This window comes from Marmota monax, unplaced genomic scaffold, assembly GCF_021218885.2.
Source record: "Marmota monax isolate L192 unplaced genomic scaffold, Marmota_monax_Labrador192_F-V1.1 WCK01_AAM20220418_F8-fsc00061, whole genome shotgun sequence".
Classification (NCBI taxonomy): Eukaryota; Metazoa; Chordata; class Mammalia; order Rodentia; family Sciuridae; genus Marmota; species Marmota monax.
The window spans coordinates 13,440,135-13,467,282 of record NW_026695230.1 but is presented as its reverse complement, the minus strand read 5'-3'; the positions used below and the strand labels follow the sequence as shown (position 1 = coordinate 13,467,282).

General features: G+C 46.4%; 1 protein-coding gene across 1 annotated transcript in view; it reads left to right on the top strand.

Annotated features, from left to right (window-relative positions):
* Parva (parvin alpha) overlaps nucleotides 1–8,574 on the top strand; it is a 154,364-nt gene extending 145,790 nt beyond the window's left edge. Inside the window, exon 13 of the mRNA XM_046438051.2 lies at nucleotides 6,496–8,574. Within this exon, the coding sequence (XP_046294007.1) occupies nucleotides 6,496–6,572 (77 nt within the window). The 3' untranslated portion in view covers nucleotides 6,573–8,574. The remainder of the gene's footprint in view (nucleotides 1–6,495) is intronic.
* The last annotated feature ends 18,574 nt before the right edge of the window (nucleotides 8,575–27,148 follow it).

The window sequence follows — 27,148 nt, the reverse complement described above, 5'->3', positions numbered from 1 at the left end:
AAATGAAATGGAGACTCAGAGGAGCCTGGCCAGGAGCTTGCTGTAGGGACCCTGATGCACCTCTGCTTTCTCCTTCACACTCCCCTGCTTATCTCATTGTTGCCCCCTCTGCCTTTCCAGCAGTTCCCCCCACCCCAGAGTCACTTCCTAATGTTTGGCTTGAATAAAATTTAAGAAATGCACTGTAAAGGACAATGTAAGAAGTGATATCAGGAGAAAACACAGGAAGTGAAAGATCACTTCAATAGAGAGAGAGAGATTCTGAAAAAATATTGAACAGAAATCCTTGAGATGAAGGAATCAATAAACCAAATTTAAAAATTCAGTGGAAAGCACCACCAACAGATTAGACCACTTGGAAGACAGAGTTTCATTCAATGAAGACAAAACATATAGTCTTGAAAATAAAGTTGACCATGGAGAAATGTTAAGAGACCATGAATAGAACTTCCAAGAAACATGGGATAACCTGAAAAGACCAAATTTAAGATTTGTTGAGATAGATGAAGGCTCAAGATGCAAACCAAAGGAATGCACAATCTTTTCAATGAAATAATATCAAAAAAAAATCCCAAACATAAAGAATGAAATGGAAATTCAGATACAGGAGGCTTACGGGACCCCAAATATACAAAATTACAACAGACCCACACCGAGGCACAATATTATGAAAATGCCTAACACAGAGAATAAGGGTAGAATTTTAAAGGCTGACAGAGAAAAATAAGTCACATTTAGAGGGAAACCAATCTGGATCTCAGCTGATTTCTCAACCCAGACCCTCAAAGCTAGGAGGTCTTGGAATAATATATAACAAGTTCTGAAAGAAAATGGATGCCAGCCAAGAATACTATACCCAGCAAAATTAAGCTTCAGAATTGATGATGAAATAAAAACCTTCCATGATAAACTAAAGCTAAAAGAATTCACTACTAGAAAGCCTACACTACAGAATATTCTCAACAAAATATTTCATGAAGAATAAATGTAAAATAGAAATGAAAACCAGCAAAGGGAGGAAATACACTAGAAGAATATTCAATCAAAGAAGAAAGTAATTCAAATTAAAAACCAGAAATAAATCAAAATGATAGGGCATAAAAATCATATCTCAATAGTAGCATTGAATGTAAATGGGCTAAACTCAGACTGGCAGATTGAATTAAAAAACAAGAGCCAACAATATGCTGTGTCCAAGAGACTTACCTCATAGGCAAAGACATCCACATTTTGAAGGCAAAATGGGGAAAAAAAATATATCACTCACATGGATCTCATAAACAAGCAGGGGTTTCTATCCTCATATCAGATAAAATGGACTTTGAGCCAGAGATAAGCAGAAGGGACAAAGAAGGACATTTCATACTGCTTAAGGGAATCTTACATCAACAAGACGTACAGTTGTAAATATTTATGCCCCAAACAATGGAGCATTTATGTATATTAAGATGCAAACTCTTCTTAACTTTAAGAATCAAATAGACCATAACACAATAATACTGCATGACTGTAACACACCTTTATCACCACTGGATAGATTCTCCAAACAAAAAACTAAAAAAAGAAGCTATAGAACTAAAAAATACAATTAATAATTTAGACTTAATGGACATATATAGAATATTTTATCCATCAATGAGTGAATACACTTTCTTCTCAGCAGCACATGGATCCCTCTCTAAAGTAGATCATACCTTAGGCTACAAAGCAATTCTGAGCAAATACAAAGTAAGAAATAATACCTTGCATTCTATCAGATCATAATGGAATGAAATTAGAAATCAAGGATAAAATTAAAAAATAGAAGCTAATCTAACACCTGGAGACTAAATAATATGCTATTGAATGACCAATGGATAGCAGGAGAAATCAGGGATGAAATAAAAATTACTTAGAGGTAAATGAGAATAACGATACAACATATCAAAATCTCTGGGACACTATGAAGGCAGTGCTAAAAGGAAAGTTCATTGCATTGAGCTCACTCATGAAAAGCATAGAAAGTCAACAAATAACATTACATCTCAAAGCCCTAGATAAAGAACAAATCAACACCAAAAGCAGTATAAGACAGGAAATAGTTTAAATGAGAGCTAAAATCATTTAAATTGAAACAAAAGAAACAATCCAAAAAATTGACAAAACAAAAAGTTGATTCTGTGAAAAAATATATAAAATTTGTAAACTCTTAGCTGAGCTAATGAAGAGAAAGAGAAAACTCAAATACTAATTCATGATGAAAAGGGAAATATCATAATGGACATTATTGAAATACAGATGATAATCCAAAAATATTTTGAAAATTTATACTCTACTAAAATAGAAAATCTTAAAAACATTGACAAATTTCTAGACATATATGACCTACCAAATTGAATCAGGAGAACATAGAAAATTTAAACCGATCAATTTTAAGCACTGAAATTGAAGATACCATCAAAAGCCTACCAAGAAAGAAAAGCCCAGGAGCAGACAGATTCTTGGCCAAGTTCTACAAGTCCTTCAAAGGAGAACTAACTCCAATCCTCCTCAAGTTATTACATGAAATAGAAAAGGAGGGGACTCTTCCAAATTCATTTTATGAAGCTATTATCACCCTGATACCAAAACCAGACAAAAACACATCAAGGAAGTAAAATTTCAGATAAATATCCGTGATTAACATAGATGCAAAAATTCTTGATAAAATACTGGCAAATTGCATACAAAAACATATTAAAAGATAGTGCACCACAATCAAGTAGAATTCATCCCAGGAATGCAAGGTTGGTTCAACATATGGAAATGAATAAACATAATTCTTCACATCAATAGACTTAAAGACAAGAATCACATGATTATTTCAATAGATGCAGGAAAAGCATTTGACAAAATACAGCAACCATTCATGTTCAAAACACTAGAAAAACTAGAGGTTGTAGGAACATGCTTCAACACTGTAAAAGCTATGTATGCTAAACTCAAAGCCAACATCATTCTAAATGGAGAAAAATTCAAGACATTCCCTCTAAAAACACAGGGATGCCCTCTTTTACTACATTTATTCAACATCATCCTTGAAACTCTAGCCAGAGCAATTAGACAAAAGAAAGAAATTAAAGGAAGACAAATAGGAAAAAAAGAACTATCAAACTATCACTAATTAATGATGACATGATTCTATATTTAGAAGACCCAAAAAACTCCACTAGAAAACTTCTAGAACTCATAAATGAGTTCAGCAAAGTAGTGATATATAAAATTAACACTATGTTCCCATACATCAGTGGTGAATCTACTGAAAAAGAAATTAGGAAGATTATCCATTCATAATCGCCTCCAAAAAATATTTGGGAATCAATCCAGCAAAAGAGGTGAAAGACGTCTACAATGAAAAATACAGAACTCTAAAGGAAGAAATTGAAGAAGACCTTAGAAGATGGAAAGTTCTCCCCTGTTCTTGGATAGGCAGAATTAATATTGTCAGAATGGCCATTCTACCAAAAGTGCTATACACATTTAATGCAGTTCCTATTAAGGTTCCAATGATGTTCTTCATAGGAATAGAAAAAGCAGTCATGAAATTTCTTTGTAGAAATAAGAGGCCCATAATAGCCAAAGCAATCTTCCATGAGAAAAGTGAAGCAGGAACTATCACAATACCAGAACTTCAATTAACCACAGAGCAATAGTAACAAAAATGGCATGGTATTGACACCAAAACAGACTTGAAGACCAATGGTACAGAATAGAAGACACAGAGACAAACCCACATGAATACAGTTACCTCATACTAGTCAAAGGCACCATAGTGTACATTGGAGAAAAGACAGCCTTTTCAACAAATGAGTCTGGGAAAACTGGAAGTCCATATGTAGTAGAATGAAATTGAACCCTATCTCTCACCCTGCATAAAATTCAAACTCAAATGTGGATCAAAAGACCTAGGCATAAAACCAAGAGACCTTGCGCCGACTAGAAGAAAAAGTAGGCCCAACTCTTCATCTATGTTGGCTTAGGAACCAAATACCTCAACAAGACTGTAGAGCGCAAGAAGTAAAATCAATAAATGGGATGGTATCAAACTAAAAAGCTTCTTCACAGCAAAGGAAACAATCAAGAATGTGAAGAGAGAGCCTACAGAGTGGGAGAAAATCTTCACCACACGCACCTCAGATAGAACATTAATCTCCAGGATATATAAAGAACTCAAAAAACTTAACACCAATAAATAAATAAATAAATAGCCCAATCAACAAATGTGCAAAGGAACTGAACAGACACTTCACAGAAGAAGAAATGTGAATGGTCAACAAATATATTAAAAAATGTTCAACATCACTAGCAATTAGAGAAATGTAAATTAAAACTACTTTGAGATTTCATCTCTCTCCAGTCAGAATGGCAATTATCAAGAATACAAGTAACAATATATGTTGGTAAAGGATATAGGGAAAGAGGTACACTCATACATTGCTGATGGGACTGCAAATTGGTACAACCACTCTGGAAAGCACTATGGAGATTCCTCAAAAAATTAGGTATGGAACCACTACTTGACCCAGTTATCCCACTCCTCAGTATATACCCAGAGGACTTAAAATTAGCAAACTATAGTGATGCAGCCACATCAATGTTCATAAGAATTCAATTCACAATAGCTAAGCTATGGAACCAACCTAGGAGCCCTTCAACAAATGAATGGAAAAAGAAACTGTGATACATATATACAATGGAATATTACTCAGCCATAAAGAAGAATGGAATTACGGCAATTACCAGTAAATGGCTAGAAGTGGAGACTATCATGCTAAGTGAAATAAGCCAATCCCCCCCCCCAAAAAAAAAAACAAGGCTGAATGTTCTGATATGCAAATACTACTTACAGTAGGAAGAGGGAGAAGGGAAAGTTTACCAGATTGGACAGGGCAGAGTGGGGGAAAGGGAGCAGGAATGGGAATGGGAAAGACAGTAGAATGAACCGGACATAACTTTCCTGTGTTCATATGTGTGTACACAACCAGTGTAACTCCACATCACGTATGACCACAAGAATGGGAAGTTATACTCCATGTCTGTATGACATGTCAAAATACACTCTATTGTCAAGTGTAACTAAAAAAAAACACATAAATTTTTTTTTTTTAATTCAAGAAATACCAACACCAAGCAGTCAGGGGAGAATAGGAATCAGCCCAGTGGTCAAGGGATTCCCCTTGGTAGCCAGCGGGGCTGCTCAGACCAGTGGATGAAGCAGCATGAGAGCCAACAGGGAAACTGTGAACCCTCTGGGGAGGTTCCTGGGCACCTGTGGCCTCTCAACAAGAGAACTTGGCGTAAGTTTGGGCTCAGCTGGGCCAGAGCAGGGTTGGTGTGTGAGCAGGATCTGGCCTGGGTGGGAACAGGCAGAGGGGGCTCTGAGGTGAGAGGAGCCTAAGGAGGTTCTATGCACTCCTAATAGAGTTCCTTCTCTATTTATTTACTTTAATTCTTTACAGCATGACCCTCTAAGGGAATGCGGAGGGAGGACAGTGGAGGAACCTTGTCAGAGGGAAGGACAGGGGAGGAACCAGCAGGGGTTAGAGGAGCAGCCAAAGAAGATGGAGATGGATGGATGGATGGATGGGTGGGTGGGTGGGTGGGTGGATGGATGGGGAGGGGAGAAACTTTACGAAACACGTCAGTGAGTCATGTCCAGCCTGGCAGCTGCCTGAATCCAATCTCTAGCTTCCAAAATCATTCAGCGCCACAGTGTGTAATTGGAAACCTTCCAGGATGCAGCCCTCACTCCCACCTCTCCAGCCAAACTCACCTATTTGCAGCTTTCCAGAGCAATCCCAGGTTTAGCAAGACACAGTAACACCCCGCCCCCTGCCCCCCAGAGTTCTTGGCCAGATTCTTTACCTGGCAAGCTCCTGCGGCTTTGTGTCATCATTCAAGTATGGCCTTCTGTCCCAGGAAGGAAGGAAAGAGGTGGTTACCTAGAAGCTCAGGAACCCCTGGTGGAACTCTCCTGAAAGGACATTCCAACTCCAGCTGCCCTCCAGTGCCTCAAACCCATCTGTGGGACTGCCTGCCTGCGTCCTCCCTGCCGGGGCCTCCCTGGCCAAGGAAGAGGCAGCCTGGGGCCTGACTCCCCACCTCCTTCCCACTGTCCAAGTAGGCACAGTAGTGAATGCCAGGGGCAGGGGGAGAAGGGCCTCAGGGACAGGGACATTCAGGGGACATGGCCAGTAGCCCTCCTGTCTAGAGATGTTTCCAGGGTGAAGCCTGCGTGCTCTGGGGCTGCTTTATTTTAGTGAGAGGTGAGACCCTTGTGCCCCTGTCCCTGTCCCTCGCTGTCCCCTGCCTTGAATTCCCACTGCACCCTCTGTCCCTCCTTCCACACCCACAGGCCCCAGGGTCCACCCCCATACTGGGCAGTTGGGGATGAGTGGTGGCTAAAAGAGGACAGTGAATGCCACCTTAGAGCATGTCCCTCACTGAGGCAGGTGGCATTTTCTGTTTTCTCCATAGACATCGTCAACTGTGACCTGAAGTCCACGCTGCGAGTGCTGTACAACCTCTTCACCAAGTACCGGAACGTGGAGTGAAGGCCTGGGCCTCCGCCGCCCAGCAGCTCCTGCTGCCGGCAGACTGGACCAGCCTCGGAACCGCCTTACCCTGCTTGTCCCCGTGCCCTGCTGTGTGCTCTCCACAAGCCCAGCAACTGCCCAGAGATAGTGGGAATGGACACCAGGAAGGAAATGACCAATATCTTGGTGGGCTGAGCCACACCTCCCAGGCCCTGGGACTACCCAGCAGTGAGCTGGGGGAGTGGACCTGGCCAGGTGCCAGGCCCACACGTCCCTGTGTGTGCTTCAGGAGTCAGCTCAGGCATGGTCCCCAGAAGATGCACAGATCACAGTCCCTGTTAATGGGTATAAACTATGCCAGGCCCACGCTAAGTCCTCTCCCGTGTTCAAGTTCATTAGCCCTCACAACTCCCCTGGAGGAGAAGTTATAATCCCCCTTTACAGATGAGGAGACTGAAGCTTGGAGGTTGAGTGACTCACCAGAAGTTGGCATTTGTTTTTCCTCTCTGAACAACATGTCTGTTAATAACTCATCAATTACATCACATTCTTTGGGCATGTGCCCCCACTGAGCATTCTAAAGCGTATGTGCACACGCATGCGCCCGCGCACACCTGAGTCCTCAGAGAAGACAGGAAGCACTGATCTCACCACTGGGGCAGGCTAGGTCAGGGCTTGGTGATTCACACTGAAATTGACAAATTGAATTTAACCCAATTAATGGTGTGTGTGTGTGGCAGGAGTCGTGTCCCTCAAATCCTTTGTACAAATGAAAATTAGTCTTAATTCCTTCAGATTTATAATAACCCCATACTCTGGTTTCACAGTGACATTTGGGAAGGATTCTGTTTAGAATTAATGGAGTGGCACATTTTGCAGCCTTTTTGCTTGATTGCATGTAATGGAAATGCCCTATATTTTCCTGCAAAATAAGTACTCAATTCATTATCGTTAGGCAAATGTACAATATAGTCAGGCCCTGCAGAGAGCTGGGCACAAGCCCGAGTAAGCAGCGCTTGGGAAGTAGGGCTCTTCAGCGGGGACCCTTGAACTTTAAAGAAAGGAACTCCTTTTTGCCTTCTAATTGATCATTTAGACCATTCTGGCTAAGTCTGCCCACATGTAATTACCGGCTAATTCAGGCGAGGAAAAATGTAAGTCATTTAGACCAAAGCAGAGCTGTTTCCTTGCGTGGGTGACTCAAGGGCTTGTGGTTACTTGTATCTCCTCTATGTGAACCGGACTGAATTATAGAGCTCTGCTCATGCCAGGCTGCTGCTAGGTCCTGTCAGAAAAGGAAGGGGGCCAGAGCGGGGCAGGAGCAAGGGGAACACAAAGCGGGGGGAGATGCTTGCACACGTAGCATACAGGGAAATACCTTCAGAGACAGAGATGTGTGCTTTATGGTACTTAACACTTGTGCCCTTAAATTGACCGAGGCCTTGCAGTAATCACCTGTGCTGATACTACATCGTCATTATACAATTTTCATAAATGCATCTGATAGACACCAGCCTGTGTGGCCTCCTCCAGAAGTCTGTGACTGCCTTGTCATGCTTTACGCCACCACACAAGCCCACCTGGGGTTTGGGGAGTTCACTGTGATCTCTTTCTCCACCACCCGAAGTCAGGACCCCACTTGTCCCAAGATATTCCTGCAGCCTTTCTCCTTGTAGCTTACTCCACTGCCCATCTGCAGGAATTCAACTCGGAGATTTAGTCACACTGTGTATTTTTTTGGATATTTCGCTCTTGTTACTCGGCATAATGAGCATTCAAGATGTAAAGGCAGTGTACTGTCCTGTGTCAATTTATGTACAAGAATACAATTCTTTTTTACGTAACTAGTGAGATAGCGTATTTTTCATTAGGAAGCACTAAATAGTATAATGTTTCTGTTGCTCTCTTTTAAAGTCCAGGTAGCAAATCAAGATAAATAATTGCCTTGTCTCCCTGTGCAATACTAAAGCAGGATGAAACGAGAGGAATGCATTCATTTAAACATGCTTTGCTGTACAAATTTTGTCTCCTCTTTGGTCATTTTCCCCTTATATTCAAGTTGCAAATGTCAAGTGCCCTTAGTAATTGCACTTCATTTTTTTGTGTTTTAGATATATACAGTATGAAAACACATGGGAACACTTGCAACATTTTTAAATAATAGGCATTGCATCAGAAAACTGTGTTTCAGGGCAGATCTTCAACTCATCCCAGAATCCCAGGACCTGGGTCTGGTTTTCTAACCCTGACATCTCACTTAGATGTGTTCCTTTAGATTCTGGAATCTCCTACTTAAGACATGACCATAGTTTTGACATGGAAAAGAAGCATCAGAAAATAAATAAGCCAGGGATTGGAGCTGGAGCTCAGTGGTAGAACACGTGCTTAGCATGCACAAGGCCCTGGGTTCAATCCCCAGGACTAGAAAAAGAAAAAGAAATAAGCCAAACTTAACCTTCATCTCTTGAAAAACAAAAAAGAAACTGAGGGTGGGGTATAGCTCAGTGGTAGAGTACTTGCCTAGCATATGCAAGGCCCTGGGTTCCATGAGAGGAAAAAAATCATCGGTTCTCAGTAGGCTGAGTAGTTTCTCCCCTCTTTTCTAAATTTAAATTCATTATTTTTAATAGTTAATACATAAATATACAAGATTCAAAAATCATGAACCAGTATCTAACAAAAAGCCCAAGTCTCCATTCTCTTCTTTCCTAGCAGCTATGGTCCTCCATGGACACAACTGTTTGGAACCATTTTTCATTCACGCTTCAGACATGATCCATGTATGTAGAGCATGCACATACTATAAAATCTTTGGGTTCTTTAAAAATATAAATAGCCTCTTAGACATATTGTCATACACATTGCTTTTTTTCACTTCATATTCTATCTTAGAGATTGTTTTACATCGGGCATTAAAAGAAATCGCCCTATAATCCCAGCAACTTGGGAAGCTGAGGCAGGAAGATCGTAAAATTCAAAGCCAGCCTTAGCAACTCTGAGAGATCCTGTCTCAAAATACATAAATAGAGAGACAGACAGACAGATAAATAACAAAAGTACTGGGGATGTAGCTCAGTGGTTAAACCTCCCTGGGTTCAATCCCTGTTACCATAAATAAATAAATAAGATCCTCTTGCATTTTAAAATGACAATCTGAGCGCTTTGTAAATCTAAATGCACATCTAGTCCATTTCAGTTAGGAATGAAAAACCCTACCCAAAGGAGGAGAAGGCCTTGAACTGAATGTGTTGTTTTCTAAAGTTGTATTTGGGCACATTATGGCAAATTGTGCACAACTCTTTTCTGGGTGTGGGACATGCTGGGGATCAAACTCAGGCCTTAGTCAAGCTAAGCCCTGATCAACCACTGAGCTACACCTCCAGCCCCATTGTGTGCAATTTGATGAAAACACATGGGAACACTTGCAAAGTTTTTAATGTGTTTTTGCACATTACTAGCCCTTGCTGTGATGTCCAGCCGCCAGCCCTCAGTGCTTGTCTGCTCCCGAAAAAGGCTCCAATTTCACATGTGCAGCTATAGAGTTGACATTTCCAAAACCTGGGAGAAGGTTTCTTTATCAGCACATCAGCAACGTGGTCTTGAGTTAGTTGCAAGTTTCAACTGCTGCCATCAGAGCTTTTTAATTATGAATGACTGTTAGCTTATCATTATCAGTTTATTTTGTTGTGGGTCCTTGGTTAACCCTCTAGAATATATTGAAGCTTATTTGCATCAACAGTATTCTAGGGCTATAATTTTCCAATAAGTAGATTCTACAACATGTATACATTGTGGTTCCAATAGGAATCATTCTACTCCAGTGCTAAAGCAAATGCAGACATAATCCACTCCCCCCAAATTAGCACTAATTTATTTTTCCACCGGAAAATAAGACTAGATGGAGTCAGTAGGTCAGTTTTGCCCCAAGGAAGGGGGGGTGATTAAAAATAATTTGAGATCCACTACCTTTAATACTGCCTCACTATTGGAATCCTACCTTCATAGCATGTCCTAGTCATGCAAGAGGGACATATCCTAAAATTTCTACTAATTCCAATATTACAGAAAATTTCCTCCATAAAAGTCACTTAGGTCTATTGAAAAATTCAAAAGAGTTGCTGCAAATACTAAGAACAAGAGAACTGCATTGAGATGCAGTGCTGATCAGTAGGTTGTCTTGCTCACCCTTAAGGGTTCTATTTCCACACACTCGCATCCCAAATACTTGCAGATTCAGTCTTAGCAAAAGATAGGTTGCTAGGAGTTGTGCGCTGTCGTAATTGCAAAGGTTATATGCTGGGTTTCTACTGTTTTTTATTTCCTTATCCCAAATATAAGCCCAGCTCTAAAATTTGCCGACGCCCTGGCCTTCCTGCCATGGTAGTGAAACATCTGACTATGTGCACGTGTGTTCAGGACAGCCATGCAGCTATGAGGATGCTGCATGCAGAAGGAGCCACCCCAGAACCACACCTGACCATCTTGAGAATTTGTAGCTTCCCAGGTAGGAAGCGGCCAGTGCAGCATCTCCTAAAGTATATTCTGTAGGATATTAATAGTCAGTAGGTGAAAATGTCACACTCAGCAAGTTTGGGAACAGAACACAAAGCTAAGAAAATTAAACTAGCTTAGACTTTTTTGTTGCTTCTAACTGGAGCCCATTTCAGGGTTCCCTACACTAGTGAGTGTCAGCACTCCTAACAGAAGGCAGAATACACTGGGACCCAAACTTGTTTGACCATGAAACCCATTGGCCTCTGAGAAATTTCTAGGATGAGTGCTCTATAGCACTCAACCATTCCACCAGTTAGCCATATATTCAGCTAGTATGTATTGAATGAGAGCTCACAGTCTAGAGGAGGAGACATACACACACACACACACACACACACACACACCCATCAGTGTTAGTTACAAATTGTAATTACTCCTATGGAGGAGAACAGTCTGCCCTCTATCCATGGGTTCCATATCCACAGACTCAACCAAGCATGAATTTAAAAAAAAAAAAAAAAAAAAATTTAATGGGATCTGTACTGATCTCATCCAGACTATTTCATCATTCCCTAAAATATATAGCATAACTACTATTCACATAGCATCTACATTATATTAGGTATTATAAGAAAGCTAGAGATGATTTTAAGATAGGGGAGGAACATACAGGTAATATGCAAATACCACACTGTTTTATACGAGGAACTTGAGCATCTGCAGATTTAGATGTCTTGCTTGTGGTCCTGGACCCAGTCCCCCATGGATACAAAGGGACCACTGTACTCAAAACTATAAAAAGCGGTCTAATTTAGATTTTGAGATCAAGAGAGATCTCTAGCAAACTGACATTTTAAAAATAACACGTGATACCTGGAGCCTCGCAATGGAAGAGCCCGCCATATGAAGGCACAGCCTGAGGGAGTGTCCCAAGACAGGAGAAGGCGGCTTGGTTCTCTGGAGGAAACAGCAAAACGAGTACCCGGGAAGAAGGGGTATCAGATCACAATTCGAAGAAGTACAGATTTTTATAATAAGAAAAATGGGGAGAAGTTACACTTACAACCTTCCCACTGTGCCGGGACCCTAAGAAAGTCCATGTGAATAGTCTGGGACTGTCCTTCTCGTCTCCAGACCATGGTCATGGCCGAACAGCAAAGGAGACCAGGAGAGGAGATGGGGCTTCTGCTCCGCCCACAGCCCCAACCTGGTCTCAGTGACATACTCCACCTCCCCTGAGGCTACAGAGATGGCAGCAGCTTCAAGGCCATCCCTGACCCCCTGTCCCCAACATATTGTCCTCTGAGAAGAGCTAAGGGAACCCGAGAGACTGGTTGAAGCATGTGAAACAAAGGAAAGAAGAAGATCACCAGGACAGAACTCGATCCATGGGGACCAGTGCCTCCAACCTCCTCAGTGAGAAGGAGGATCCCTGCTCCATCCCCACGTGGATCCCATGGCCGGCTAATGTGTAGGATAAAGCACAGCGGTCCCGGGGGATCCTCAGGGAGTTGGCTCCAGGACCACCTTCAGGTACCCAAATCTGCAAAGGCTCAAGTTCCTGATATAAAATGGCCTAGTATTTGCATATAACCTTACATACATCCTCCCTATGCTTTAAATCATTTCTAGATTACTTATAATGTAAACATTATACAAATAATTGTTATGTTCTATTGTTTAGGGAATGACAAGGAAAAAAAAGTCTCTACATGTGCAGTATGGATGCAATTTTTTTCCCTGAATATTTTCAACCAGCCGTTGGTTGAATCTATGGGTGCAGAACCCACAGACAGGGATGGCTGACTGTTAGCCTCCTGGATATGGAACAATAGTTTCATTTTCCAAGTTCATGCTAATTACTAATCAGCATTATTTATAATCTTTATAATGCCTACCACATTATATAAAGCCTACCAAACGGGGGTCACTTACCTTTCAGAGTACCTTGTGAAGTATCTTTCATAGGTAGGTTTATTATTTTTACTTGGAGTTTTGAATACCAGAAATATCCTTGGAAATCCCTACTTGAGAGCTCCTTGGCTGGAAACCAGTTCAGTGGGTGCCTGTCCCAGAGGATGCTTCTCCTTTGTGGCCCCACAGCCTGAGCAGTCTGTATTCTTGCCTCAGCGCCCCTAAATCTTCGCCACATGCTCATGGGCACTGGCTTTGATGCTGGCATTTGAAGCAGCACTTAGGAAATTCTGAGAGGCCCCGGATGATTAAGATAAATATCATTTGTCAATGAAACGGACTTTTCATTTCTTTTTATCGATTTTCATGTTTTCACATCTTCAGATGAGATTGGTTAGCCTAGGGCGGCATTCCAAGACACACAAACGTCATTAAGGCAATCGCTTTAAGAGTGTGATGTTTTATTGAGGTGGACAGGACAATAGATAAATATTTAATCTCTTGCACGTTTACTCGGTACGGGAGCCAGGGTTGGGGCTGCACAACTCTCGGGCTATTCTAAGTCTTCCTGGAAACCTTGACAATGGCCTTGCCACCCACCTGCAGAAACACAGTGTCTGCCCTTGACAAATATTTGTCAGTGTTTCTGAAAGCGGCTCCTGGAAGCCTTTCTTTGCTCAGCCCACAGAGGTTACCGCATCTGCCCATGTTTGTTTTGGTATTGGAGAATATAAATGCTCACTGAGCTGGGGACATTTGGATTCAAATAACGAACAGTGAGGAGGTGACAAGTAACGGTGCCCTAAGCTTGGTTATTGGTGGCCAGGGACTCTCTGCCCTCCTTCTCCCTTCTCTGTGCTGAGCTCTCTGATCAGTGCTGGGGGCTGGTGGGCAGTTGTATTCTCTGAGCTTCACCTGAGCCGAGGCTTGGTGTGTCGCTGCTTCTCCCAGCTAACTCCCACAACGCCCTACTGTCCTGCGTTGGAACTGTACACTGTCCAGAACCAGGACCAAGGCTCTCATCACTGGTGCGAAACCAAGATCAGGGGTCTTTCAGATAGCATTGGTCTGTACAGTTCAGCATCCTCATGTCTTCATTGGCAGATCAAAGGACTCTCTGACCTGCGGACTTTCAGTGTGATTTGTCAATAGAACAGCTTTCTCTCCTAATCCGTCCGTGATGATGCCAATTGCCACAAGAAATGTTCTCACCCATGGCACCACGGGCCCACCTTGCACTAATGAAGTGGGACTCCATATACCATAGGAGGAGAATTCCAGTCCGCTCCCTGGGCTCGCCACCATCAGAACGCCCCTGAGCAAGTCATGCAATCACATCAGAATGATTACGGAATGCCTGCTCCACATTCAACCCCTTTCTATGCATAAAAATAGGAACAGAAAATGCAGGGCCCCTTCCCAAATAATTCCTCCATCCTAATGACAATGACAGACGCAGCTCATTTGAAACAACCGATGATATCATGGAGGGTGCCAACTACATGCTCTCAGAAAATAGCCCGGCCACCAGGTACTCTTTAGGGACACCTCTCTCCAGGGCCAGTAACTTCATGCTTCATACATATTTGCCACTACAAAAACCACATCACTCACCATGATGTTTTGAAGTCTCATCTGTGGCTGGAAAATCCTTGTCTTTATGGCACAGACTCCAAACGGCCACCAAAGACCCAAAGTCCACCCTGGACTCAACTGCCAGCTATTCTAACTTTGTCCTCACTCTCAGAACTTTATTTTGCCTCCCTAAACTCAAATTCTTGGTCCCCCCACTCCTTGTAAGTTTTTCGACTTTTACTCCCCAGTTCAGTATCGCTGCCGAGAACCCCAGAGTGGACACAAGCTGGCCGGCTTCGTGGTCATCCTGCCATTGCCGTGGAGTGAGGGCCTTCTGACTCTGGAGAGCTCTGTCTCATTCTCGTGGATCACCTTCATCTCCCCAAAGACCTCTTCCCTTCCTGCTTCCTGTGCCCATCTTCTCACCTCCTCCCCTTTATTCTGCACCTCTTCCTTGGCCAAGAAAATCGGAAGGGCTAGTTCCATGTTCTTCCCAGGGCACCTGGCGTGGCTTCTCACTGCCTCACTCCAGGCCGCCCCTCCTCCACCTGCCCGCTGCAGGACGAGGTCGATCCTTCCTCCAGCTCCCTCCTCCCCCAGTCTTTTCTCCAATCACTGGCAGATACCAAGTTCTCTCTGCGGTTCCATTTTAGGGCCTGTTCCACTTTCCCCTGGAAGCCTTTGGATCCCTGGGGCTCCCGTTTCCTCCCTTTCCCCTTTCTTCTCGGGCCCCCTGCAAGCTGCCTCTAGTTTGAAAGAAGCTACAATTGCTTTCTAAGGGGTCAGCTCCAAATTCACGGGGCTGGTCCTGGGTGGGTGGGGGACAGGAGGATTTCTACCTTCCACCGGTAAAGATGAAGCTGAGCCGCAGGCGGCAACGTCGCAGAGCGGGGAGGTGGCCCCCGTGGCCTGGCTCTGCAGCATCTGGCCTTGCTGGATGGCTCTCCTCTCCTTTCTCCAGGAACTTGGCTGCCATAGTTTCAGAGACACTAATGACAATCATCTGCTTCCCTCACCCTCCGGCTGCTGCTGGGTTTGCTTCTTAGGTGGAGTTTTTCCTCTCCCTAGCCCCTACCTGGGCATGTGCTCTCCTCCCATCTCTCCTGGTCCCACTCCTTGCTCTCCCTCCAGCCCATCCCACCCCCACACCCAGGTGAGCATTTCCGGCCTCTCAGCATCCTCTAAGCAGGCTTCCGTAGGTCCCTGCTGACACACCCCACACTGAGTTTTGATCCTCCCAATCCTACCTCTCTTTGGGACATCCCCTTCTCAGACCCACAAAGAAGTTCATTTTTTAAAATCGCTTCTTTGTACTTATTCATGACAGCAGAGTCCATTTTGATAAAATGCTACATGCATCGAGTAGATCTTCCCCTGATTAAGGACAGTAGAATCCATTTTGATATAAGTTTGTAAGCATGGACTAGATCTTATTCTCATTAGGACCCCATTCTCCCACAAGGAGGTTCTGAATTTTCTGCTCCTCTCCGTGCACCAAGCCTATTGTGTGCTTTCTCAGGAGCTGCCTGCTTTGCACTGAGTCCCTCCTCCTCAGACCCCCAGGCCTTCCCCTCTTTTCGGACTCACCCTCTCATGCCTGGACGTTGCACTGGCCTCTGGACTCTTCTCTTTGGCTGGTCCACATGCACATGCTCCCAGATCTAAACTTTCTGGAGCACAGCCCGGGTCATACCATGCCCCTTCCTAACAACACCCACAGTGATGCCTCCTTAGCATTCATAGGGCCCTGGACACAGATAACCTCAGGTAGTCCTTGCAACAGTCCTATGAGGGAGGTACTATCATTCCCATTTTATAGATTAAAAAAAAAAAAGGCACTGGGAGATTTAGTGACTGGATCCAAGTCACATGCTTTTTAAGTGACAGAGTTGGGCTCTGAGTCCTGGCACTGTAGCTCCTGAGTTCAGGTTCTAACCATTTGAACACTTACAGCTTTCTTTTAACTTTTTTACAATTTTTTTTCATTTGCTCTAATTATTTATTCATGACAGTAGAATGCATTTTGATCCAACATAAATAAATGGAGCATAACTTCTCATTCTTCTGGTTGTACATGATGCAGAGCTACACAGATTGTGTAATTGTACATGCACATAGGGTAATAATGTCTAACTCCTACCTTCATGCCTCCTCTTCTCCCCTTCCTTCCCTTCTCTCCCACCCTCCAGTCTAATCCAAAGTACCTCTATTCTTCACTAGCCCCTGCCCCACTACTGAAAATAAACATCCCCATATCAGAGAAGACACTTAGCCTTTGGTTTGGGGAGGATTGGCTTCTTTCTTTTAGCATAATAGTCTCTAGTTTCATCCATTTACCAGCAAATGCCAAAATTTCATTCTTCTTCATGGCTAAGTAATATTCCATTGTGTATATGTAGCAGAGTTTCTTTATTTGTTCATCTGTTGAAAGGCATCTAGGTTGGTTCTATAGTGAATTGAGCTGCTTAACATTGAAGTGGCTGCATCACTAAAATTCTGATTTTAAGTCCTTTAAGTATAAACTGAGGAGTGGGATAACTGGGTCAAATGGTTATCCTAGTTTTCTAAGGAATCTCCATACTGCTTTCCAGAGTGGTACACATACAGCTTTCTTAGGATGCTTATGGCCTTCTACGTCCACAGACCAGAATCCCTAGGCTGCTCACAGCCTCCGGAATCCAGGTCCAGTCCCCCTGACCCCCACACTCACTCTTCCCATCCAGATGGACCTTTCTGCTTTCTGGAGAACCTTCACCTCCTGCCAGCAGCTGTTCCCTCCGCCTTGCTTTCCAAGGGAATTCCTGGAGTGGCCAGACTCTGAACTGATTAGGTTGTCATTGATTCATTTATTCATCATCATTCAATAAATATCTACATATCTCCTCTGATGACACACCATGCAGAGCAAACAAGACAGATGTGCTGCCAGCCATATGCCATAGCCTGTAATCACAGTGATTTGGGAGGCTGAGGCAGGAGGATCTCAAGTTTGAGCCAGCCTCAGCAATTTAGCAAGACTCTGTTCTCAAAATTAAAAAAAAAAAAAAAATTAACTGGAGGTGTAGCTCAGTGGTGAAGTGCCCCTGGATTCAAGCCCCAATACCAAAAAATAAGAGAGAGATGCTAGCAACCCCATGTGCTCATGTACTGGTGACCTCAAGCCTTGCTAGCTTCTTCTAACCTTCCCAGTTCAACTCCACATGGAACTGTCCGTATTGCCTCCCGAACTTTTGTAGGGTGTTGACCCTCTGAAACCATAATCCCTGCGAGGACGTGCTAATCCCCTTGCGGCAGTATTGTCCTGAAACCAGATGTTATAAGAAGAGAGAGGGGAATGACACTCCCTCCTGCGAATGATAACCCCCAGCCCCTTTCTGCTCAGGAAGTAGTGATTCAGTGATGACAGCCAGCAGTAAAGGGAAGACTTTGAACTCCAACCTGCTGCCAGGCAAGTGCCTCTTATGGACATCATGACAACCTATCGGGTAGATACTAACCTGTCAGGTAGATGCTATGGTTATCCCTACTTTATAGAAGAGGAAACAGAGGTTCCCAGAGGTTCCCAGGCAGGATTCAAACTCAGCTCTGACTCTGAAGTATTCATTCTCTCCACCCACAACACCCTGCAATATCCATGTTCCTTTAACTCTCTCTCCCCCAGGCTACACAGGCTGGAGGGAGGTTAAGACCAGTGTCAGCAAATCAGTGTTCTTTTTAACACCACCACTATTGTTTCCAAAAAAAATCAAAAGCTGAAACTATGTTTCCCCTTGAATTTATGTATCCTGTATTTCCTTAGTTCATGCCAAGCAGAGGGGAGGTGTGGGGAGGCTATTCTTCCCTGGCTAACAGAAACTCTGAAATTGAATTTCCAAAATGTAACACAACTCCAAAAGCCTCCCAGGGTGCACTCTGGGCCTTTTCTGGCCAAACACCTGGCTATTTGGGGAACGCTGAGAAGAGGCCTGGCGCTGAGCACCGGAAGGAACCTCGCCTCCCCTCCCACTGAGGTAGCCGCCATGGCCTGGGGCTCAGGCCTCCTTTGCACAGAGAGCAGGAGGCAGGCTGTGCAGAGCTTCTGGGCTGGAGCTGGTGGGGAAGGAAGAGCCGGGGTCTGGGCAGGCTGGGGGAAGGGGCCCAGCAGTGACCCCATGGACCAGTGCTGGGCCCAGGGAAAGAGGCCTGGCTCACTGGGGTCTCACAGCAGGCCAGACACAGTTCAGGAAGGTGTATGAGGGGTGGGTGGGAAGGAGGAGGAGCCCAACAGGTGGGGCCACAGGTAGTAAGCAAGGCTGGAGAGCAGGGAAGTGGCACCGTTCACACAGGGGGCTGGCCTGCTCTAGGACCTCAGAAAGGGGACCGGCCAGAATTAGGGCCTTCGGAGCCCACTGGGGAAGTGCCATGCAGGCCACCAAGGCAGGAGTTCAGGTCCATGAGTTGGACATGAGCGCCAGGGAAGAGGGTGCGGCCATCAGCCACGCTCTGAATCTCTAATAGCAGGACTGTCCCTGGTCTGCCCAGCTAGCCCATCTGGGGACTGGCTCCCGAGTCTGCAGCTCACCACATGGTTGAAGCCAGCAATGGGGAACTGGAAAGATAAGATGACAATAATCCTGACATGGTCCCTGCGGGCCCCGAGCTCTGCCTAGGGACACACAGCTCCTTGGCAGACCCTGTGTCACTGAGGGTCTCTGTTTCCTCAGTTCTTGACTCAGGTTTACTGACACCAGCCTCTGTGTAAGTGCTGTTTGAAAAGCTAAGGATGTGGCATCTGTGCATGTCCCCAACAGCCCTCTGAGATCGCATTTCAAAATGGAATCCTAAGGGCAAAAATAAAGCGATTCGCACGCGACTACCACCTTCCCCTCTGATTCCCAGCGTGGAAACTGGGAGTGAGTTGGGCAGCTGGAAGCTGGACTCAGGAGAAGTCCCGGGAAGAGAGTAAGAAATACTTTATAGGCACAGCCACACCCTGCACCTCTCACTGAGAAGCAGGGAGCCTGGGCTTCAGCCCTAGCACTGGCCACTGTGCGACAGAGGGCAAGCTGCCTTCTCTGAGCCTCGCTCTATCCACAGTGAGGACGAGAGGGGGCGCGTCACATGGTGAGCACTGGGCTGCTGGGTCTGAAGGTGTCACGCCCTCATCTCATCCCCCTGAAGCTGTGCCCCGACTACAGTAATAACCACCCCAGGTGGGAGGACCATCCTCCTACCCAGTGGCCCTCAAGGGGACCAAGTAAGGACATCAGCACCAAGTGTGAACCCAAAAGCTCTACTGCACACTTGAGCTCGCGCAGTTCTCGTTATTCCTGCCCACATCAGACCAGGCTGGCAGACAGAACCCTTCCCACTGCCCCTCACACACCTGTGGCCGACACTACTATTCCATCCAGCACTCCTTCCCCACAGATCGACTAGTGATGTCTGCAGGGAGTGGGAGGGAGGTGGGATACTACAGGAAAGCTACTTGCCATTGTGATTGGGTACAAATTGTCTATCTTACGACATCAATAATAAAAGACTCCCCAAAAAAGTGCTGGATGCCCACCCCAGAAACAATTAGTCATGCCTGGGATGGGAATGGAGGCAGAATCTATAAGAAGGTCATAGCTACCATTCAGACTACATATTGAGAGAGAAGGAAACATCTAGTAGAATGTTGACCTGCCCAGGGAAGCCCCTTCCCTGAGTTCTGACAGCAGCACCACACCCCTGTTAGACATGAGCCAGCAAAACTAGACAGGTTGAGTGGGGGGCCCAAAAGAAAGGTGTAGAGCCCCCAACTCCAGCTCTCCTGCTTCTTACTTTGCGGCTTGGAGGCAAAGACACCAAACACACACACACACATACTGCCCAGCCAACCTCACAGAGGTGGCAGGGGACTGGACCCAAGCAGGTCTAGTATGACCCCTGCAGCCAGAGAATGGCTCTGAAGAGTGGGCTCAGGGAGCACTTGGCCAGGTTCTAAGAGCGGAGGAGCAACCACAATGAAATCCAGAAGGCTCTTTGGAGAAGCCTGCCATTTGGGATCTGCTAAGTCATAAATGCTTTGAATTCCTCAGCTTTTGCCTTCCAAATTTCTGGCAGCCCCAGGCAGTAGACAAGTATTCATGGACACATTCTGAATTCTCCTGCACTGGGAAAGGCCAGGTCAGGCCAGGCTCAAAACCCAGAAGCCAACAAACAGAGGCTGGACTCTAGAGAGGTCTAGAGGCGGAAAGGGCTGGTGCAGTGGTTCCCCACCTCCCTCAAATCCTGCCCAGGGCCAGGCCTCTCTAACTCCCTCTCTCCGCTTCTCCCACAGCTGCCTCCCACTCTGTCCTGGGCCTCTGCTAAAATCAGCCACCCAGCCTAGTAACAAGTCCACACATTCTCCCTGGGACCCAACGGCTGGCCCGTCTTACCCTCGTGTCACATTAGTCTCTCTGTGTCATTCAGACACTGTGGCTGTGACGGGTGCCCCCAACCAGTGTCTGCAGCACCCTGACAGGTGATCCCACGCTCATGCCCCCATAACCTCCTGATGGCTCCATCTCAGAGCCTGTTTTCTGGAGACCCTACCCAAGGCCGCTTGTGAAGTAAAGGGAACAAAGATTCCTGGGGGCTGTGTGCCCAGAGCGCTTAGGCACCATCGAATCCAGCCCCACACCACTCAGGGGGACCCAGCTCACCCCAGGTGGCAGAGCTGATTAGTGACAAGACTGGCATCAGGGGCCTTTGACCCCCTTGTCTCCTTCTTCGTGGAGTGATGATAGCATTGCTGGCCTGGTGAAAGGCCGTCCGCTCCCTGCTGTTCACAACCACGCTGTGAGGTAGGTCTGACCTCATTTCTTACAGGCTCTAAGGGGTCATAAAAGAGCTGCCCGAGGTCACACAGCTTGGCAGCAGCGGGTAAAAGCCAGCCCACATCCGTGCAAGCCCTGAGCGCATGTCCTTCCAGAAGCCACAGTGCCTCTGGCTCTTTTGGTCTGTTTATGATCCAAGCTAGACCCGCTTGGGTCGGGTCCCCTGCACCTCTGTACAGTTGGAACCCCCAGGGAGGGCCTCTGGGGAGGGTGACACACCACACACCCACGTCTCTTCAGGCCCTGCCCCAAGAGTGTCCTGTGTGAGCTGCTCTTCAGCATGTCAAGTTCCCACCTCTTCCTCGGGGGCAGCCTGAGGCCAGCACCCAGGGATCCAGAGGTCGTAGAGATGGGACTGAAACCCAAGGCCCTGCCACTCCCAGGTATGTGCCCAGGGATGACAAGAATGTGTCCCATTCATGTTCTATACACAACTCAGAACTGGGATGGTCTAAGATGTGGCACATTGAGGAGGCATTAGGAACCTTCCAGAACGATGCCCAGGAGGAGACATGAGCATAAGGACAGTGTGGGGACACATACAGTTCACAATGCATTGTGTTTTTATGAATAATCAGGAGGGAGGGGCTCAGGGCTCCGAACACCAAGTTATGATCAAGAACACGGAGATGGAAACATTAGTTACCCTGATTTGATCCGTACCTAGTGTATATGTGGATTGAAATATCACCATATCCCCAGCACCACAAAAAAAAAAAATAGAAATATCACTCTGTATCTCATTTCTAATATAATGATGACGTGTTAAATCAAAACTTTTTAAAAATGCTTAAGAAACGTTAACTTCCCTGATTTGATCATTACACATTGTGTTCATGTATTGAATCATGACGCTGTCATCCATAAACATGTACATTTAAAACACTAATATGAAAATTAATGTAAAATAAAGAAAAACTTACTGTACACCAGCCAGGGGACAAGAGAAAAGAAGTGGGGGAAAGGAGGAGGAGAGACCTGCCCGTCCCCATAACCCTGCACTGTCTGGGCATCTCTAGTAATGAGGCTCCCACCGGCAAGTTCTCTGCGCTGCCCTTCCTGAGTCATAGGAACCTGCAGTGACCACAGCACCCAGTGCCGTTATGTCCTCAAGCCTGGTGGCTAAGGCCTGAGAGGCCGTGGACCCAAGCAGCAGCCTCTCTCCCTCCCAGTGCACTGAAGCTGCTGCCTCCTTGGTCTGGCCTGGATCTCCTGTTTCCCAAAGGACCCGTTGCTGTCCCTGGGTCCAGACTTCTCCACTGAGGCTCTGACCCCAAACTCAGCTCTCGGCTTCATCCTCCAAAGGGCTAGGCATGGGGATGTCGGTATTTATGCTCCAGAATCCGACCATTGGTGGTGGATGGAGATCCCAGCATTCTGCCACCGTCATTGGCATCAGAGGATGGTATGAGGGGAGCCGTGCCACAGAGCTTCTGACGCCCAGACAAGGTTTGGATGGAGTGGGCCTGCAAGAAATAATCCTGGAGGCAGACGTGGTACCCAACATCAGACAGAAAGTAGGGGTTCTGACCACCTGCTACCGGTGGACAAGGAGTTCAGCTCATCGGAAGCTACAAAGATGTCCCCAGGTCAAGATGATCTGAGCAAAAGTGTTCAAGCTAGAGCCCGGGACTGGTCCCAGGTAGCACACTGAGATGATCGTTGGAAATGGAGTCCTGAGATTTGTGTTCAAGAGCCAGCTCCCAGGTGCTAGGTGACCTTGGGCAGGTCACTTCACCTCTTAGTCCAGTCCCTGCAGGAAATGGACAGACCACTAAAACAGGAGGAGAAAAATTAACAATGAGACTGTTAATGCAACGAAAGGGCTATTTTCAAAGCAGGGACAGGGTTAAGGGACTTCGTGCAAAGAGATGATATGGCCCCGGGGGATCACAGCCATGGGCAGCTGGTATCCTGCCAGAGGCAGAGGACTGGAATTAAATCCAAGATCAGTAGCTACAAGAAAGGGCCAGAGGACAGGAGCTGTGACTTTGTGGAGGAATCAACTCTCTGCTGCTAGATGGGGAGGGAGCAGGGTCAGAAACACCCCTGACCTTCTCCAACCCTCCATTTCCTGCCAGTCTCTTCAGGGGAAAGCCAGAGGCCAGGGCACCCAGCTATTGCTGTCCATAGGTCAGCCTCCTGAGACACCGGAGGAGTTGAGAAAATCTGCAAGTGGAACTGTGGAGCCAAACACCCCTCTGCAAACATTTCTCCATCCAAAAAGAAAGAGGACTCAGTATCTGTCAGGCTCACCTCCCCAAAGGCTCTAAGAATCTGCAGGAGGTTCAAGCCCTAGGAGCAGGGGAATGGTCTGAAGTCCCTTTGGGATTCTCAGTAAGTAAAATCACTGGAAAGAAGGAGCGGGATTCTGCCTGTCCGGGGAGCCCAACAGACCCAGCCTAGAGATGCAGCAGAGCTCAGTGTGAACTGGAGCATGAGAAGTCACCACAACTGGAACCAACTTCCTAGGGGACATCTCCTCAGGAGAGGGGCAATCATGAAGCCAGGCCCCCTAGAAGAGGACCAGGGAAGGACTGAAAGAACACCAGAAGGGCTGAAGTCAGGGACCATAAGACTAATGTGCCATGATGTCACCGTACAGAAAGGATCTACTGCGTTTCCCACAGGTGGTATATTCGTCAGTTTTCCATTGCTGTAACAAAGCACATTACTGTTCCAAAGCACATCCCAGACAAAACCCCAGGTCCCCATGGCAGCTGATCTACGATGTCTTGGCAAGCAGGTCCCCCAGTGGTTGGGACAGGTGCAGAAGGAACCCCTGAGCGTGTGCTGTGCCCTGGATGAGGGCCCGGCTCCTCACTAGCTGACCGAAGGACATGAACTGGGCGCTGAGGAAAGCCCTGGATGCAGAGCCAGCAGTTCCAGACTGGTTACCAGCCCTGACCTGGGTGCAGCCTCTGCTTGAGTCTCCTTTGAGAGTACAGAATAGGAAGGATGATGTCTCCACTTTACAGAATCACCGGGAGGGCTCAGCAGGAGCACGGGCAGCAGGTAAGAGGGTGGCGTGATCAGACAGCAATGCCAGGCGTTGCCCACGCCGAGGCTGCTGCAGCACAGTGGAGAAGCCACAGTGGAGAAAAGACTCCCTCAAAGACAGGGAAGAGCTCATCCATCCCAACCCTGGAGCAGGAGGGGACTCACACCAATTGACATCCAGACCTCAAAATTCTGGGGCCAGGGTCACAGGGAGAAAAGTTCTTCGGGGGCCTTGAGGTAGGGCAGGTGGATTAGACAGATGTGACCTCCATGGTAATTAACTCAGCAAGACTACTCAGCAAACTGTGCCACTGCAGAGATTGAAAATCCCCTGCATATCCACAGAAGGAGCTGCCTAGGGACACATGGGCAAGGCATGAGATCCGGGACAATAGGAGCTGAAGGAGAGGAATCCTGCCTGAGCCAGGACGACAAGACTCCCTTTGCAATTCTCAGGTCTCCTCTTACCTCCCCACCCCCACCAGTGTGCGGGACGCAGGGTGGGCCGGGTCATTTATTTATGACTAAGGATACACACTATAAAGCACTTCAACGTTTTTTCCTTTGATCCTTCTCCTAAGGCAGGGACTGCTTTTATCCCTGTTTTGCAGCTAAGCTCCCTGCAGAGCTGGGATCAGTCACTCCCAGCACACCCTTCTCTTAGCCCTACAGGTGCTCTCCAGGTACCGGCAATAAGGGGAACCAACCCAGGGAGACCCTCACCATCAACTTAATGAGCCTGGTTCTCAGTATAAGCCAATCCACCAAGCTGCTCACTTCCTACTCTTTGTCTGCAAAGATGGTGTCATGGAGACTTGGCCCTCTCTGGATACCAGGCCCAGACAATTTCTCTAAGCCCAGAATTGATGAGGTCAGGTGTGACCATGCAAAGAGAGGAGAAGAGGCCCTGCCCACTCCCACAGCTCCTGGAGCCCCCAGGCAGCAACACTCCACACCAGAGTCTGCCCACAGGCTCAGAGCCCAGCTGCCAGCCGCAGGTCAGTGCTCTCCAGCACAGTTCACCCACGTGGTCCCCTTACTATTCTTTCTGGCATGATCAAGAGACTTAAGTGACCTTGTTGGAGGTCCCAAAGGCACCCAGATTTCAGGATGGAATACAAACGTCAGGACACTAACCTTGGACACAGTCTGATTGCGTCCCAACCCCCAATGCCCGTGAGCTGGGTTCTGTTTCTGCACAACGGCTTTGCTCACTGTGGCAAGGGTGCAGTGAGATAATGTGTGTCAAGGCCACTTGTGTGGCCTGAAGATCCAGAAAGAGGTCAGCTAATGCTCACTGACCGTGAACCTGACCAGCAGTTCAGGTTTGGGTCTCGGCAGGAGGCAGCTCAGCAGGCCCAGCCCAGCAGGCCAACAAAACCCTTAACAGGCAGAAATCCGAGGCCCGCCAGGGTTCTGCAGACCATATCAGGCAGTGCTCTGACCCCTCTGCGTCCCCAGGGTGGGAGGAACTGGAGCTCCACTCCAAGGATTTGCAGGCTATTAATAGTGGGTAGCAGCAGGTCACTGTCCAAGGGACTCCGTGGCCTCTCCCCTCTGTTCTCAGCTGCTATTCTGTAGAAAGACCTAGAAGGAGCTGGGCTGTTTGGCAGAGCTGATAGGAGAGAGGTCATGAAATGCCCCCTAGAGAGGACCTCCGCTGCTCCAAATCGCGTTCCAACAAATATCCGTGTATTTTATCTCTGTTTCCAGCAAGATACACAAAAACTTTACTTTCCTGCTCTTGTTTAGCTTCATGGGTTTTCTTTAGAGTAATTATTTATGACGAGGGGTACACACTATAAAGCACTTCAACGTTTTTTCCTTTGATCCTTCTCCTAAAGCAGGGACTGCTTTTTTCCCCATTTTGCAGATAAGAAGCTTGAAACCATGGGAGGACGTGTGTTTGGGGGAAAGCTGCAAGACTTGAAAGGAATTGCCAGGACCAAACTCAGGATTTCTGTCTCTACATCCTTCACTATTTCCAGTTCTCCATGCTGCCTGGCCTTCCCCTAAGGAGCTCCCTCCAATGGAGCTGCTCTATGAACAACTCAGAGCAGAAAACACCAAAGTTTGAAAGGATCTACTGCATTTCCCACAGGTGGTGTATTAGTCAGTTCTTCACCACTGTAACAAAATACCCGAGACAGGCTATTGATCAAGTGAAGAGAAGTTTATTTTGGCTCATGGTTATGAAAGTTCAAGTCCAAGATCAGGTGACCCCACTGGCTTAGGGTGGCTTGTCAAGGCAAAAGCACACAAAAGAGTGGGTACTCACATCTTGAGCCAGGAAGGAGGAAAGCAGTAAAGTGAGGGACTAGGGCCTCAAGATCCCCTTGGAGAGCATGCCTCCAGTGACCTAGGGACCACCCCCTAGGCTCTACCTCCCCATACCACCACCCAGGGACCAAGTCTGTTTATGTAAACCTTTGGGGACACTCATTCAAACCACAACAGGCAAGAATTCCTCCTATAATACTCCTGGAAGACGATTTGTCCTGCTTCCCAGGAGACATAAGGAGGAGAACCAGTGTATTGTGTGGGTTGCCTTCGTGTACGAAAGTCGACGTTTTAACTTACCTGGCCCAAACCGTAAGAAAAAAATCACCTCCATAACAAGAATTCCAGGGCAGGTTAATCCAGAAGCTCGGTGATGTTGTCAAGGACTTAGGTTCCTTCTAACTTTCAGCTCTGCTATTCTTAGAGGGCTGGTCCACATAGGCTCAATATAGCTGCTCATTTCCAGCCATCACAGGTATCCTCACT